Source organism: Cololabis saira, chromosome 9 (assembly GCF_033807715.1).
Source record: "Cololabis saira isolate AMF1-May2022 chromosome 9, fColSai1.1, whole genome shotgun sequence".
Classification (NCBI taxonomy): Eukaryota; Metazoa; Chordata; class Actinopteri; order Beloniformes; family Belonidae; genus Cololabis; species Cololabis saira.
The window spans coordinates 30,882,452-30,899,511 of NC_084595.1; the positions used below are offsets into that span (position 1 = coordinate 30,882,452).

General features: G+C 39.7%; 1 protein-coding gene across 4 annotated transcripts in view; it reads left to right on the forward strand.

Annotated features, from left to right (window-relative positions):
- vps13a (vacuolar protein sorting 13 homolog A) overlaps positions 1-17,060 on the forward strand; it is a 44,627-nt gene that overhangs the window by 15,840 nt on the left and 11,727 nt on the right. For 3 of the 4 annotated variants that reach the window (XM_061729241.1, XM_061729243.1, XM_061729244.1), the window contains exons 28-55: positions 63-122; positions 373-571; positions 780-896; positions 1,239-1,342; positions 1,584-1,751; positions 1,868-2,175; positions 2,291-2,438; positions 2,693-2,864; positions 3,808-3,932; positions 4,008-4,177; positions 4,411-4,667; positions 4,900-5,084; positions 5,187-5,330; positions 5,896-6,105; positions 6,254-6,397; positions 6,526-6,627; positions 6,725-6,874; positions 6,974-7,232; positions 8,281-8,441; positions 8,555-8,658; positions 8,734-9,046; positions 9,791-9,927; positions 10,076-10,370; positions 10,624-10,728; positions 12,840-12,986; positions 15,381-15,512; positions 15,666-15,799; positions 16,592-16,660. In XM_061729241.1, coding sequence (XP_061585225.1) covers positions 63-122; positions 373-571; positions 780-896; positions 1,239-1,342; positions 1,584-1,751; positions 1,868-2,175; positions 2,291-2,438; positions 2,693-2,864; positions 3,808-3,932; positions 4,008-4,177; positions 4,411-4,667; positions 4,900-5,084; positions 5,187-5,330; positions 5,896-6,105; positions 6,254-6,397; positions 6,526-6,627; positions 6,725-6,874; positions 6,974-7,232; positions 8,281-8,441; positions 8,555-8,658; positions 8,734-9,046; positions 9,791-9,927; positions 10,076-10,370; positions 10,624-10,728; positions 12,840-12,986; positions 15,381-15,512; positions 15,666-15,799; positions 16,592-16,660 — 4,619 coding nt within the window. The remainder of the gene's footprint in view (positions 1-62; positions 123-372; positions 572-779; positions 897-1,238; positions 1,343-1,583; positions 1,752-1,867; positions 2,176-2,290; positions 2,439-2,692; positions 2,865-3,807; positions 3,933-4,007; positions 4,178-4,410; positions 4,668-4,899; positions 5,085-5,186; positions 5,331-5,895; positions 6,106-6,253; positions 6,398-6,525; positions 6,628-6,724; positions 6,875-6,973; positions 7,233-8,280; positions 8,442-8,554; positions 8,659-8,733; positions 9,047-9,790; positions 9,928-10,075; positions 10,371-10,623; positions 10,729-12,839; positions 12,987-15,380; positions 15,513-15,665; positions 15,800-16,591; positions 16,661-17,060) is intronic. The other variant, XM_061729242.1, reaches the window with a different exon arrangement.

A 17,060-nucleotide genomic window follows, 5' to 3' on the forward strand; every position in this document is an offset into this window, starting at 1 on the left:
TTATTCCAGTAAATATTTGTTGGTACATTCTTTTCTCACTTAGAATTTGGTGTTCTTTCCAGGCTGATAAGACTGGTCCTGAGTTCAAGTCTCTACATAACAACACAGAGCAGCTCATTAAGGTGAGATAAAAAAGTAATCAGCTATAAAGTACAATTTTAAAAGTTTCTTGACGACCATATTTTGTTTAGAGCTAGAGGAAATGTTTGGCATGTCTTGGCTTTTTCTATTATCTCACATGCTGTGTTGTTGTAGAAAGTATGATTTCAGTGCTGAAAATTCTTGCCTCTTTATTCAAAAATGAAAACTTTACTGTCTTACATACAGTAGCCATTTAAACAGTCCTGTGTTTACTTTTTTCTTTTTCATTAGGTGACCTTCTCATCCTTGGATGTTCATCTCCATACGGAGGCTCTCCTCAACACTATGAATTTCCTCAGTAGCCTCCTTCCTCCATCAGCAAAGAAGGATGGCGGACAAGAGGAGCTCCCCACCATTCAGGAGGAGGATGAGGCGGAGGCTGACAAGGAGGACGAAAAGAAGGAAGAGGCCGTCCCAACCAAGAAAAAACGTAACTGGACCATCTTTAGACACTATTTCCCATTCCACTAACCTCATTGAGAGGATTACTGTAGTAATTGATCTAGTATATTCACTTTTAAATGTTGTATTACACTAAAAAGGTAAAAAAAAAAAAAATCTCTATCTGACTTCAATATCTGCCTTAGGCTATTTGTGTTAAAACCTCCCTTGTAATCTCCTTTTCCTTCTTCCCACAGCTTCAAAAAAGTCAAAGTTCGCAGATGTGGTTAATCTGCATGTGAGAGCTGATCTCCGCTGCTTGAAAGTGTTCATACGAGGACAGAAAGCCAGGATCTCAGAGATCTGCATTGAAGGTATTGCACTACTAGACAGTTCTCCTTTCAACATTCCTGTTTCACATCCAGCTGTTCAATAAGTTGGTTTTGTTTAGTGGCAAGTTTGTTGCAAGTGCAAGTACACCAATGTGTTTTGAAGTTGTTTAGATGAACAGCTCTCATGTTTATGCAAAAAATGTGCACAGGTAATACTAATATACATGCTAAAGAAGATTTGGAGGCAAACTGGAATTTATTTTGCACCAGTACAGCTGCATGAGAATTCGATGCATCCTGTTGGGAACCCATTAAATTGACAAAAAAATAAGTAAATGGTATGAAAAACATCTTTCTCACTGTGGGACCCTCTCAATTCTCCAGGTTTAGTTTCTGAGGTCCTTATGAGGAAGAAGGAGATGGAGGTTCAGGCCAACCTGAAGAGCATTATAATCCTAGACTGCAACAAAGAGGCCTTTTACAAGAAAGTAAGACATGCAAATGCCTAATCAAGGACTGTTGATTGTAATTACAGAACTGATAATATCCATATTCTTGTGTTTTTTTTTTTTCTTTTTTTGTTTTTCGTGTTCTGTTTTGACCTCATTGGCACAATTCTGGATGAGAAGTTCATTAATCATGACTCATGTATTGATCCCATGCCACTCTGTTTTTTTTTTTTTTTTTTTTTTACTAACTCCAGGTTAATATTTTTCATTCTTTTCTTAGGCTGTGTCTATTGCAGATAGAGAAGTATTTGACTTCCGGATGGTAAATTATACAGATGCAACAGAAGGAGACGCCTATCTGGACATGTCTAAGGTCGACACCTCCGTTACACTGACAGTGGGATGCATTCAGGTCATCTTCCTTAACAAATTTGTCTCCTCCATACTGGTAAGAAACACGTTTCCTGAAATAATAAGTTGTATTAGGAGTTGTGATAGTCATGCTCATTAAGTTTCTTTTATGTAATGCTTTTCAGTTTCTTAAAAGTAATGTTTTCTTCCCAGGCATTCATTAACAATTTCCAGGAGGCTAAAGAGGCTCTGGCTGAGGTGACAGTCCAGGCTGCAGAAAAGGCAGCATCAGGTGTGAAGGAGCTGGCAGAGCGGAGCATGCGGATTGCCCTCAACGTCCACTTCAATGCACCCATCATCTTCCTCCCTCAGTCCTCCTCTTCTTCAAATGTGATTGTAGCTGATCTTGGGCTACTGTCTGTCAAGAACCATTTTGTCAAGCAGCCCTATAAAAGTGAAGCTGCCATCCCACCTGTTGTGGATATGATGACCGTCAGACTGACTGACCTCAAGATGTACAGGTCAGAAATCAGGCATTGGTGGGAATTACACCAAAGAAATATGCATGGGGTTTACAAATATCAGATATTTTTCTAAATCTTTTTTGAATGACTGCTGTGTTGTTGTTTATTCCAGAACCACTTACATCGATGAGGGTTTTCAGGGAGAAACTCAACTGCTGAAGCCGGTCAGCCTCGACTTGGAAATCCACCGAAATCTGTCGTCCAACTGGTACCACAGCATTCCCGACATCGAGATCACTGCTCATCTGAAGCCCATGAGTGTAAGTAGCACTGGAACCAGCTGTTCAGTTTTATTATTCTTCCTTTATTTTATTAAGGGATCTGTTATTAACTAACTATTAAACTGTCTGTCAGCTACATTATCATATCAGTAGCCAGCTTATCATTCATTTTAGTCTATTTGTCTTTTATGATGTCATATTGTTGGATTAGAAATGAAGCTTGCAGTGTGAAAGTACATTTTAAAAGGTTTTAATAAGAAATGTTTATTGTGTTTCATGTCTGCACCCAATAGCTGATCCTCTGCCGAGATGACATGATTGTGGTCTTGAGGACTCTGAGCGAGAACCTCTCGGAGAAATCTGATGCTCTTCCACCTCCAGCTGCTCTGCCCAGCACTGACCGCTCCTCTGACTCTGCATCCAACAAAGAGTCCCAGGGATCTGGAGCCACAGGACCTTCTAGCAGTAAGCAGTAGTGGTCGTAGTTGTGTGGGTCGCATATTTAAAGGAGCCGTCTGTAAGAAATGGCCAAAACTGGTACTGCAGTCACTTTCAAAATATTGTTGAGCGGCGTGTACCCTCCCCCTCCTCCCCCCGACCAGAGGTTGCCAGGTAGGCTGCAGAATGCAGCAGGAACGTAGGCTGCCATGGCTGCCATAATTAGAGCCGACCTGGCAACCCGGATGCCGAAACAATACTGACTTGGTGATTGGGAGATAGGTGGAGGGTGGAGCTTCAGAAACAATACTGACTTGGTGATTGGGAGATAGGTGGAGGGTGGAGCTTCAGAAACAATACTGACTTGGTGATTGGGAGATAGGTGGAGGGTGGAGCTTCAGAAACAATACTGACTTGGTGATTGGGAGATAGGTGGAGGGTGGAGCTTCAGAAACAATACTGACTTGGTGATTGGGAGATAGGTGGAGGGTGGAGCTTCAGAAACAATACTGACTTGGTGATTGGGAGATAGGTGGAGGGTGGAGCTTCAGAAACAATACTGACTTGGTGATTGGGAGATAGGTGGAGGGTGGAGCTTCAGGCCAAAACAAAAAATGACAACATAAACATCAGTTGAGGGCTGCAACTCCTCTTTTTAAACTGGAATATCCTGGCTTGAGTGCTGTTGTCAGTGACATAAGTATTTGAAATGAACATGATTTTTAAATGTCTGTTGACATATCGGGGCCATTTTATGATTCGTTTCATTATTGCTCTTACATACAGCTCCTTTAAAAATATCAACAGAATATTTAGTTTTGTGAACAGAATTATAACTGTCATTATTTTAGCTGAAAGTTTGGCAGATCAGAAGCATGAAAACCTCATGTTGCTTCTGAAGTCTGAGAATGAATATTTTGCATTATTGTAACCCAAAAATGTGCTTTGTTCTGTGATGATGTTGCTGCAGATAACACAGTGGTGACGGCTGCTGTTGTGGAGACCCAGAAAAAAGGCAAAGTAAAGACCACGCTCAAATTAGACTTCAAGTTTGACTCCATGACGCTTGTCCTGTACAGCCCTAACGAAAATGAGGTAACAAAACACTGACACGTACATGCAAACGCAGTAAAGTAAGCCTTGTAGCCAATAAAGTGTTTTGTTTAACAGATTCAGCTGTTAGACCCGCATCACGAGGAGCTGAAGCTGGCGGAGTTTACTCTGGGCACCATCTCCACCTCTCTCAACATGTTTTCTGACGGTGCCATGAAGGCTGCAGTCCGACTTTCTGCATGCCTCGTAGATGACAAGAGACCAAGAATCAAGATGGTCACCCCAAGGTTCAGGACAATTCTTGATATTTTGAAAAAAGGCTCATATGTGAAAACCAGAAACCTGCTGTCATGTAATAAAAGTAACATGTAAAGGCTTTTGTGGCATTCTTGGATTATAGTTTAACTCTACTGATCATTGTATTGAAAAAAAGAGTATCACATTGTGTCAAACACTTCATCTTTACTCACAGCCCTTTTACTCTACTTTTTGCCTTTTACTTGACTTTGTGCTCTCCCAGGATGATGGCCATGCGGCCTGGGGCGGAGCAGAACATGATGGTGGAGGTGAACTACCGCCAGGGGCGAGATGGCACCACAGTGGACACCCTGGTGCAGGATGTGTACCTGTGTGCCAGCATGGAGTTCCTGCTGACAGTGGCAGATATTTTTCTCAAGGCCACCCAGGAAGGTTTCGCCCAAGCTCCACAATCCAAGAATACTTCTGGTCCCGGGGAGAAAAAGAACATTAACTCTTCTGTCACTTCGAAAGACTCCAGTAAGTTGACAGTTAAAATTATCAGGGGAAATTAAAACTGAATATTCTCCTCCACAGACACTGTTAAACGTCAAATCGTTTTTTTTATGTTGAGGGGATGTGTCATGTTTAAATAAATACATTAATAAAATGAATAAATTAGTAACGTGAGTCTGATTTCTGAGTTGGGAATGGGTAGAATTCACCCACCTGATGATATGTGACCTAATGATTTACCCTCCGCCGCTCTCAGGTACAACTCCAGCCGTCGTGTCAAAGACGGAGATGAATGTTGTGGTGCGTAACCCAGAGATCGTGTTTGTGGCTGACCTGACACGTGCCGACGCCCCGGCCCTAGTGATGAACACACACTGTGAGCTGCTGATGAAAAGCGATGCAGAGGGATCACTGATGACTGCTGTCATAAAGGACTTAAAGGTTTGTATTGTCAATTCAATTTGGGGCCAAACTTTGATTTTTAAATAATAGATAAAAGAAAACCACCATGTAAGTGTATGCATCTGGTTTTGATTCTTATAGGTTGAGGCATGTCCCTTCTTAAGAGAAAAGAGGAAAAACAACGTGACCACCATTTTGCAGCCGTGCCAGGTGTTTTTTCAGAGCACCCAGACTCCAACGTCCCCTCAGGCTATGGAGGTGTCCATCAGTGCTCTCTCACTGAAGGTATTGGTTTTTCTTTTTAACATTTTACAGATTTTTTTTACCTCAAATTCTTTACTGTAAAATAAGCATCGACCTGTTTCCAGCTTAACCAATTACTGTGCATGAATCCACTTAGGGTTAATAGACAACAAGTCAATTCACTGTTTGATTACACCTGATTGATTACCGGAATGATATAGTATGATAATGTAAGGCTTCATTTCATGTTGTAGTTCCCTTCAGTTTTTTTATGTATATGTATGTATGTATATATATATATATATATATATATATATATATATATATATATATATATATATATATATATATATATATATATATATATATATATATATATATATATACAGCTATGTATGTATATATGTATGTATATATATATATATATATACTAATATTCATCACATTGGCAATGCTTATCTTTTAACTTTTTATAAACTGGTGTTCACACTTTATGGCCAGAATTGTAATATCAAGTTCAAGCTAAGGTAAAGAATGAGAAATTATATTTTGAGCTCTGTAATTTGTTTATAGCTGTTTTACATCTGTTCTGTCTGACTCTGTCCAGGTATCTCCAATCATCATCAATACAGTGATCACCATCCAGTCAGCACTGACCCCCCAGGCAGAGACGCCTGAGGAACTGGACAGCCCTGTTCCCTTGGACCTTTGGGAGAAACGAGGTTGGATGGACCTCAAGCTGTGGTTCTTAGAAGAGGAGGGGGATGAAGGCATAAAGGCACTGACTCCAATGATACCACAGGGAGAATCCCTGAAGGTATAAAGTTTTTCAATAATGAAGTCTTCTCATCTATTTTACACAATCTCTTTTTTAAAGTGGTTCTGTTTAAAAGATAAAAAGTGACAAGTTGCAGTTTGTTGCTAAAGCACAGTTTCTACATATTTAACTGACTGTCCCACTGCAGGTAATCATACGATCAATCTGTCTGACTCTGGAGGCAGGAGTGGGACACGTTACTGTCCCCATGCTTCTGGCCAAGTCGTCCTTTCACGGAAATGTGAAAAACTGGTCCACACTCATTAACTTGCACAGCGAGCTCAACCTGGAGGTAAAGCACACGAGCAGAGAAGTTTTACAATAAGCCAAAACACAAGATCATGTTGGACTCTTTATTTACTTACCAACTATCTCCAACTCATATTACTGTAGGATGTTTAAATCACTCTTTTTCTTTAGGTTCACTATTATAACGAGATGATGGGTGTGTGGGAGCCCCTACTGGAACCCTTAGAGGATGACACAAAAGATGGCTTCAGACCATGGACACTCGACCTTAAGGTCCTGACACACATCAATCTTTATACACATGTAGCATAGTTACACACGGACACATACATACAAAGTATTTTCAACACTTTTACTTTCTTGTGGCTAGATGAAGAAGAAGCCAGTGACTTACGCTTTCTCAGATGAAGTGGATTCCAATGTCCCGGACTACAAAACAGTGATTTCCTTCACCAGTAAAGACCAGCTCAATATCACTCTCTCCAAATGTGGACTGGCCATGCTCAGCAACCTTGGCACAGTAAGAAAAGGGAGGAGGCGGGGGCGTGTCACCATTTTACAGAAAGAACCATCTAAGGCTGTGAAGGGATATGTAATCGGTGTGTTTGTCTTTCTCCAGGCATTTGCCGAGGCTGCCAAACAGACTGCAGAATGCTTTCAAAAGGATGAAGCACCATTCGTAGTGAAAAACAGACTTGGCCTTCCAGTATCTGTCCGCCACAGTGAGAGATTTTCTCCCATTGGCAAGCAGAGCACCAACCACACTGTGGAGCTGCAAAATGATGAAAACCTCAAAATGGATTATTCCACCACAACTGACTCAGATCAATTCTCAGTCATGACCTCCCTGAGTGGAAAAGACTACTACATACAAGCCAGTGAGTTGCATTTTAAACTAAGGGATTAGTTTTCATGTGAATTAATGATTCCAGTCACCTGTTCATATGTTTTGAAATAACATCCATCCATCTATTATCTATACCTGCGTATTGATATTCATTACCAATGGGGTCTGAAGGAACATTTCCCAGCTCTGTTGGAGGAAAGACAGGGTTACATTCTGGACAAGATGCCAGTCCAGATCACACACACACACACACACACACACACACACACACACACACACACACACACACACAGAGCTTACTTCTTGCTTTGGTTTATGGAACAAAATTGTTTGCTCCCTCAGGTATTGTCGATTTCAAGATTGAGGCAGCCCAAAAGATAACCATCAAAAACACAGGTTACTGATGATGCAGATGGGATTACAAGCACTTCATTCTCATAGTTCTTTCTTTTGCTGCTAATTGTACAACAGTTGTTGCCACCTGTTGCCATCGTTTATGATGATCTTCACAGAATTAATATATGTTTTCCTCTGAATCATTGTGATCTGATATTCAGTATGTTGATTATTAAGTTGTTGTAGTCTTTTATTTTTTAATGATGGCTTTTCACCTAAATGTCCATTAAATTGGGTTATAAGCAGAACTTTTTTTTACAAGGTTTCGGGGACTCTTTTAAATGACACATATGCATGTTTTTCAAAAGTTTGCATAATTTTATTGAATTATTAATGAAAGTCTGTGACATGTTTTAGTCAATTTACCACAGGGATGCAATAACAGAAAACTCCTTTAAACCATGTTTGAACAAATGAATGCCTACGTCACTTCACATGTGTTAACTTTAACAGTGTGTTGTCTGTCATTTTAAGCAAATGTTGTATTTGTTCTTAAACTAAATCTGCTTTATAAAATAGACTGGGCATAATGGAAGTGGGGAAAAACTGTGTCCCTCTTTTTTTTTTTAAGTTATTTTAACCTATCTTTCAATATAGTCAAAGTTTATTATGCAATAATGTTTCTAACCCTGTGGACAAACGTGTCTGTTAAAAACTGCTTTCATTTCTCCTGCTCTTTCCAGCACCTGTGGGCCACACCTCAGCCAGCGTGATCCCCCTGATCAAGGTGGGCAGAGGGATGTACAGCGTAATGCACAAAGACTCCGGAGTCACTCGTTTCCTGGTCTGTCAGATTTATTCCGTGGAGGGGAGCAAGTACATCAAGATCCGCTCTCCGTTTCAGGTACCGTCACTGATCAGCTTACGTGAAGCAAGTTTTTTCCTATTTGAAATCCCTGATATAAAGTACACTTTCCAGGAGTATATCTTCATGTTGCTCCGTCTCTTTGCTTTTAGATCATCAATCATTTTTCAATTCCATTCAAAGTTTTTGAAGGATCTACATGCCTGGGTAAAGCTCTTCCAACTGAGGAGTTCTGTGTGCCTCTGGACTCATACAGGTGAGCAAAGCAAGGTTGGAAATCTGCACAGAGAAATTTGATCACACACGTTTAAATCTTTGCTGCCCCCCTCAGGTCTGAACTGAGTCTTCAGCCAATAATGGATGACAAAGACGATGATCTTGGTGAGCAGTTTGAGAACTCTGAAGGCTTCAGTTATGAGGATGTCAGCAACAAAGACCCTGAGACACGCCTCCAGCAGAGCTGCAAGCGCCTTGGGGATCAGGGTGGTGTTATGACAATCAACATTGTGCCATTAAGGGATGCAGTGACATCCAAAGACACTGGGGGTGCAGGGGAGAACTTTGATGTACCATTTGTCCTTCACCTTTGGCCGTCTGTCCTGCTACGCAACCTGCTGCCTTACGCCATCACCTACAAACTAAAGGTAGGATGTGTGACAGGCAGCATGAAAGTGGTTGTTACAACCCTTGATTTGTATAAAAGATGAAGGAAACCACAATGATATCACTCATTGCTTCATAGACTGCTGTTTTGAAGCTTGTAGTCCATCGTTATGTTGGCAGAAATGTTGCATAATTTTAAGCCTTGACTTTATCAGGTTATTTACTACAACCCCCCCTCCAAGAAAACAGCTGTTCTTGACAAAATGTTGCTGTATTTTCATGTTAAAAGTAATTTGCTTTTTATAATTAATACTTATATAAGATCTATATAAGATCTAAATGCGTAACCATTTAATTTAAAGTAATTAAAGTGCCAGTGTTTCAATTTGTGTGAATACTTTTCCCAGATCCCAAATGCTAATGTGTTATTGCATAATGGGTTACATTAAAGCTCCATTGCTGTGCAGCACTAATGAACTGAACTAAAAGCTGAAAGTTCAAAAGCTTAAAAATGGTTAGCAGGAATGCATTTTTGAAGTTAAAATGGGTAAAGTTACTGTGAAGATCCCTCTAAAACAAAGAAGGATGTTGACACAGAAATAATAATTGTTGCTGTTGTTTTAGTAATGATGTGCAGACACACGTCAGAAATCCAGACATTGTGTCAAACATATTGTTTAACATAATCTCTCATTGGACTCGTTTTTATTCTTGGTTTCTAGAGACATGTGATGCATCAGGTTAACTGTTGTAGTAATTGTTCCTTTGTGCCTGTTGGTCATCAGGACAGTGGAGCTTCAGGGCCCGAGGCCACTCTGAACCCTGGCCACGCTGCTCAACTTCACACTGCTGTCATCAACCAGTCAAGTCTAGATCTCCGCCTGCTAGACTACTTGGCTCAGGACTGGACCTCTGAGTACAGGTCTGCCTCTAATCTTATCTGTTGTGACTGTTTTCATTTTTCTTGTTTGTCTAACTTTAAAACATGCTGTCAGAGAGAAAAATGTGTTATGCGTTTCTATCTGCCGTTACATTTTAAATGGGAATACATTTTTGTTCCTGTCCTGCAGTCTCCAGAGTGACCAGGAAGAAATCACCTTCATTGTGTTCCAGTCTCTACGAGAAGATGAGGAAGAAGATGGAGAAAGGACAGAGAGGAAGAAGGCTGAGTTGGACATAGCGGTGCATGTCAAATATGATTCAGGAGAGACTGTTATTGCCATCCACTCACCATACTGGATGATGAATAAGACTGACAGGCTGCTGCAGTATAAGGCTGATGATATACACCGCAAACACCCCCTGGACTACGACTTGCCTCTGCTCTTCTCCTTCAAACCTCGGAACTTCTCCCGAAACAACAAGGTATGATGAAGAAGCGCCTCAGCTGAGTCAAAATTCAACCTAGATGTCCTAGGATTAGTTTTTTTGTTGTGTGTGTGTGTTTTTTTTAACCTTTTTGATATATTTTAACATGTTCTGAAATTATTTAAAAGAAATCAATATATATGTGTAATTCATCCATCTTTCTGAGTTAGAAGAGAAATTATATTTGAAGTTCAAAACTCCTGTCCATTTCTTTCGGTAGGAGTGTGATTAAATTGTGATTTGTCTTCAGGTCCGCCTCATGATCTCAGAAAGCGAACTATCGGATGATTTCTCGCTGGACACAGTTGGCAGCCATGGAGATGTGAAATGTAAAGGCAGATACAAAGATTATCTGGTAAGAGTTTGAACGATTTGGGCCTTTCACCATGAGAACAGCCTCCATACATGGGACAAGCTGTCCAACCAGTTTAGCTAACTCTTACCCAGGAACACATTTTATATGGAAATGTTGAGTGTGTGTGCGCGTGTGTTAAATGGTAAAATTACAGATGTAATTAACAACTAAAATTGTAATTTAGGATAATAATCTAGCCTCCGAGTGTGCCTAAATGAGGTGGAATTGCTCTATTGAAAAAAAACAACAACAAAAATATAAATATCAACTGTCTTAATAGTTAAACATCTGCTGGCTGATGCTAGTAGAAGTTTATTGCAGACTCGTGGTCCATACAAAAATATAACATAGGACAAAATACATACAAAACATAAAACCTGTCCAGCAGGGAGAATTACAAATACAGGCTTTTAAGCCAATGTCTCCTGAGACAAGAGGAGTATCTGACACAGCTCTCCCCAGGGTCATTTATATTTACAATGATGCCATTCACAGACTCATCCAAACGGCACATAAAACTGTGCATTACATTTCTAAGAACAGCTTGGAGAGTATTGACTCTTGCAGCTACAAACATCTCACTTGCACTGCACCATCTAGGCCTTTTGAGTAAGATTCTCATAGCATCATTATATGCAACTTGAAGTTTGTGGAAGCTTACTTTTTTATAGCTTGACCACAAGTGAGCAGTGTAGAGTGGTGAACAATAAGCTTTAAAGAGATGAATTTTCACAGCTTCTGAGCACATGCTGAACTTGCGTGCGAGGATGTTAGCCTGTGCGTACATCCTGCGGCACTGTCTGTGGATATCGTCATCATCATCCATGTGTTCTGTGATAAAATGGCCGAGATATTTGACCATATTACAAACATGGAGACCATTAAAAGATAATTTAAAATCAGGAAATATTTGCCCCTTGTCCTCTTTACTTCTACAGATTAAAACAACACTCTTACTGGCATTATACTTTATATCATTATCAATGCCATACTCAGTACATATGTTGAGGAGCTGCTGGAGACCAGCGCTACTTGGGCTTAGCACCACCAGGTCATCTGCATACATCAAGTGATTTACTAGTTTATCACCCAGTATACAACCAGTTTTACAGGCATTCAAGAGTTTAGACAGATCATCCATGTATAAATTAAAAAGTATAGGAGACAAAATTCCCCCCTGTCTAACACCATTGGAGACACCGAAAGGGAGTGATACAGTATTGCCCCACTTAAATATCATGTCCTGGTTTGCATACCAGTAGGCTAAGATTTTTACTATGCTCCCAGGTACCCCTCTTTGAGTTAACTTTAAAAAAACAGCTTGTTGTGGTTGATGCGGTCAAAAGCTTTTGACGCATCAATAAAGGACATAAGGACTGATGAATTTTGCCCCCTATATTTGTTTACAATTCCTTTAGTGCATAAATGCAGAGGTCAGTGCCATGCTTGGATTTAAATCCAAACTGGTTATCTGTTGAGTAGATATATTTATTTAATCTGTCTAACAGAATCATTTCCATCACTTTAGACACTATACTCGCTAAAGCTATAGGTCGGTAGTTGTCTATACTACTAATTTTACCAGTCTTGTCTTTATAACTGGGACTAATAAAACAGAGAGCATGGAGTCAGGAAGCATACCATGATACATAAAACCAGTAAAACACAATGCAAGGAGGGGATATGTTCTCACACTGGCATATTTAAGGTGCTCAGCATCAATGCCATCTAAGCCACTTGCTTTGTTATTAGATACATTGTGTATTGCCTTATACACCTCCTGAGCAGTGATACCCATACAGTCCTTACTTTGGATGTCATCTACCTTATAAGATTCACTGTTAATACAGTTAAACAAAGTACTATAGTGCTGCCGCCACAACTCAGCTACGTATATTGTGTGCACCTGATGTTCCATCTACAGTACATGGTAAGGATGCTTTACTGTTGTTGAGAACTCTCACTTCTTTCCAAAAGTCAACAACATTCTTACTCAACAGCTTCTTTGCCATGGAGTCAGCCCTCATATTTTGTTCATTTTTCTGTATAAATCGGACAGCATATTTAAACCTGCTAGTTTTTCACTTTTTTTTTTCCCCCTCTGCTCTCAGGTTGGTGTGAAAATTGAGGCGACCAGTTTCAGTCTTACACGCATCGTGACCTTTGTGCCATTTTACATGCTGGTCAACAGAACCAAGCACCACGTCTTCATACGTGAGGAGAAGCAAGAAAACTGGACTGAGGCGAAGCCAGAACAGGTCGGAATCAACACGTCTTACTTATATTTGTGTTTTGTTGCACGTGCTGTTCTTCAGTCCTGCTATAGCCAGTCGTTATATTCAACTAGAAGGTTTAAGATATAATGAGCAAGTTCAACCATGAACACTCTTGCTGCAAATAGAAAATGCTGAGCACCATTTATTCTCTCAGAAAAGGGATGTTAGGCAACCTGCTTTTTTTAATGTAAAAGTCCAGAGTCCAGAACTAAACCTTCTAGGGTGGTACTTTACAACAAATTTGCTTGGGCTGTTTGTACATGTGCCTGTGAGGAACCAATGACGTGATCAGCAGGTGTAAACCAGATGGAGAAGACGGCATAGACGGGCGGGAGAGACTACTTCGTTTTGGAGAGGATGAGCCTTGACAGAAAATAACTCATAACATGATACAAAAGTTAGCTTAACCTCGTTCTCAGCTGTGAGCCGTCTTGCTGACTTAACAACTCTTCAGACTTCTCTAGCGACTGTTTAGTTTCTTTTTCAAAAGAAATGACGAGTTACAAATCTAGCGACTTCTTCAGGTCTCAGATTTTTGGCGACGCTGGCATGTATTTTTTTTTTTTTTTTTACTCGTTTGTCAGCGAGACACTGGTAGGTCCGTGGGCCCCTCTCCAGTACCAAAGCACTCTCAATGCAGCCCGGCGCTCGGCTGCAGCTGCTCCATGCTCGGTCCAGAGTTGGAGATGTTCACCCCAGCACGTCCTGCGTAGCCACCGCTGGCTGATCATGTCCTCGCCCCGCGCTACTGAGTATTTATTTATTTATTTATTTATTTATTTATTTATTCATATATTTATAAATGTATTCATTTATGAAGGTTAGTCTTATAGAAACTTATATTCAAGAGATACCTGTTTTGCACAATAAAAAAATACGATCAATAAATAATAAAAAAAACAACAATAGGATAAAACTATACATAGTTGCTCAATATCAGGATTTTCATAGACATCCTCAATATGATTGCAAATACAGTACAAGTATAATGTAATTGGAACAGGAGATAATTAATGTATTATTGTAATGAATGTAAATATTTGAATAATTATTAAATGACACTGCACTGTCTTACTAGATAAAGGAAGAGGGTTGAAATTGTGACATTTAAGAAAAAGAAAAGAAAGTTAATTTGTATCTTTAAGCATAAACTGCATTTTTGACTTCCATTTTACATCTAGCACCACTTTATTCCTTTCTCCTACAGCACCCAGTACAATTATATACAAATGGCAAATCATGCAAACTCTGTGATGACTAAAGTTGCTTACGTCAATGAAAATTATGACTAAATATCATTGTCAACAAACCTTTATCAGCTGAGGAAAATGAGAGAAGACTCAACGAAAATGCTGGTCTTGTGACGATAACGATAATTAAATATATAATGCCATATCGTAGACGATGAAAAAAGAAGACTAAACTTGTAGGACATGAGTTCTTACTTTCTTTCTTGTTACTTTTCTTTCTTACTTTTTCTTGCTTTTCTTGCAGCCAGTGTCTTGCAGCCAGTGTTGCAAACAACACTGGCTGAAATACATTTGACAAGTCATACTCAAGTACTTTTTGTTTGAAAAGTTTCTCCAACTTGCATTCAATTTATTTCTAAACAAAAACGTAGGCAGCATGGGCAGGGTGAGCGGTATGGATCACTGCGGCCAGCGGGTTGCCACGAACTGTGGCTCGCGTGTGATCTGCGGCTCACCGAGAGACTTGCTGTTCGAGTGAACAAAATGCAAATTAGATAAGGACGGTGAAAAAATACAGACACACTGACAAACACACACAGACGCCTCCACACACAAATAAAAACTTAAAGCCTGACAGACACGTCTGCTCACAATTGCAGCATTACCCAGATCAAACTATTTACGTGGCAAAACCCAGATGCTTTTCGGTTTAATTTGCAAATGCAACTTTTTCAAAAATGAAGACTTCTGAGCTTTCCGGTATTCCCGGTAGGATGCTGCAATGTCTTCATATCCTGTAAATTCATGTGCTTGCGTGGTAGTTAAGATAAAGACCTTAAGGAGCCCGATTCTGTGATATTACATTCATCATCAGAACAGGTTAGCCATCTTTACAAGAGCAAACAAATGTTTATAACATTGTTAAAAACAATAAAAAGAATAGAAAGTGAATGCCATTCTGAAACGTCTACTTGAATTTACCCCTGTATAGTCAAATATTCTGATTTATTGATCGTTCGATCCAGAAACCGTCTCATTTGCAGCTGTATTACGCTGATATTAAAATTATAATGGAGTAAAAACTGAGAATGTTAAAATTTAACTTTCCTTTTTGGAGGATTAGATTTTTAAACATTTCTTGGCAGTCTTATCTCCTTATTTACTGTCCTTGTTTTTCTTTTTCTAGTCAGCCGTCCCATTCTGGCCTGAGAACGACGCCAAGAGTCTCCAGATCAAAGTAGATGGTTGTCTAGCGCCTCCTCTCACCATTGACTTCACTCGACCTGAGAACTGCCTTTTGCTGCATCTGGACAACTCTGTGAGTAATGTATTCAAGAATTATGTATTTGTTTGTCATTGAAGTACCACACAAAGATGAATTTCATTGGTGTGATAGCTGATTGCCAGTGTGTGTTTGGGACAGCCTACTTTATCATATATTTGCGACTGATCTCTATTTCTTTGGTTGCAGGTGGGTGGGATCATTGTAGATGTGAATCTCTCGGAGCACTCGGCCACGATCAGATTTTCTGAGTACCACGATGGCGCAGCCCCCTTTCTCATCATTAATCATACCAAAGACCAGACTCTTCTCTTTTGTCAGAGGTAAGACGAAAGAAAAGGAAAATATGGGCAAATTAAAAACTTAAAAGCCACTTAATGTGGAAATACCCCCTCAAAATATGCAGTTTTAGCTCAGCAGTAAATTCTTATTTGATAGGATGTAATTCATCATTGACAAAGATGGTGAGTGGTGGCACCTATTCAGTGCTTGTGTTGATTCTCGCATTGATTGATTTAGTTTGTTCTTTGTGAGCACCTTTGAAAAGTTTTAATTGAATTTTGTTATGGATGTACAACATTTGTTTTCAAATGGAGATGTGTCCATTCACAAGTAAAACGGTTTTAGTATTTTTTTTTTTTTTTTTTTTGCAAAAATCAACTGTTTAGACACTTAAATCTAACAATTTAACTTTTGTTTTTTTAAATTGTAAGCATTGCAAAAGTACTTGAAAACCTGATTAGGTTCTACTGAGAGTTTTACATTTCTTGCATTTCTTATTCGATCCTTTACATGGTAATTATGTGGTGTATGCACGCTCCATCATCTCCACACCGATGAGCATTTCATCTTGTCCGTGAACACGCGTGGGGACCTGGAGGCCGAATCGCAGACAACGACGGCCTGAAGCACGGCCCTCTCATTGTGTTTCCCCACAGTTTTTGTCTTTTACTTGACTCCTTTTAACTGCAAATGCCACTTTTCATGTTTAACAACAAACTTATATCCATTTATGTGCAGTTTGAGTAATAATACATGCAAGTTTATTTCATAACTAACATAAGTTGTTTTTTGCTGACAGTGATTTGTGTTTGTCTGTGGTATTGGTCATGCAGCGCCCGGACAGAACCTTCGTGGGTGGCTAACGAGCTGCTTGACCTCTCCTTCTCAATGGAGGAGGACAGGTAGACAAAATCTGGGATGGAGAACATCTCCTTCTGACACTCTACACGTGTGGTAACAAAAGATGGGAATAAAGAATGAGAGCAAGGCTGTAAAAATGCAACTTTAAGTATTGAATGTGCCACATGATTCAAAGAAACTGAAAACAGACACTCTGATCTAGAAATTAGTACACATTTAGATGTAAACACACAACAGTAAATTAAGCATATATACCCGCTAAATTAAGCAATCTCCAATATATGCTGGGTAGTAGGGAAAAAGGACTGAAGAGCTGCGAATGACATCACGTAGACAAATAAAGTACAGCCTGTAAACTAATCGAGCAAGAGCCAAATATTGTTTTACTAGGCATTGGGGCAGAAATGCCCAAATAACTAAGCATTTATGAAAGAGTTGCTG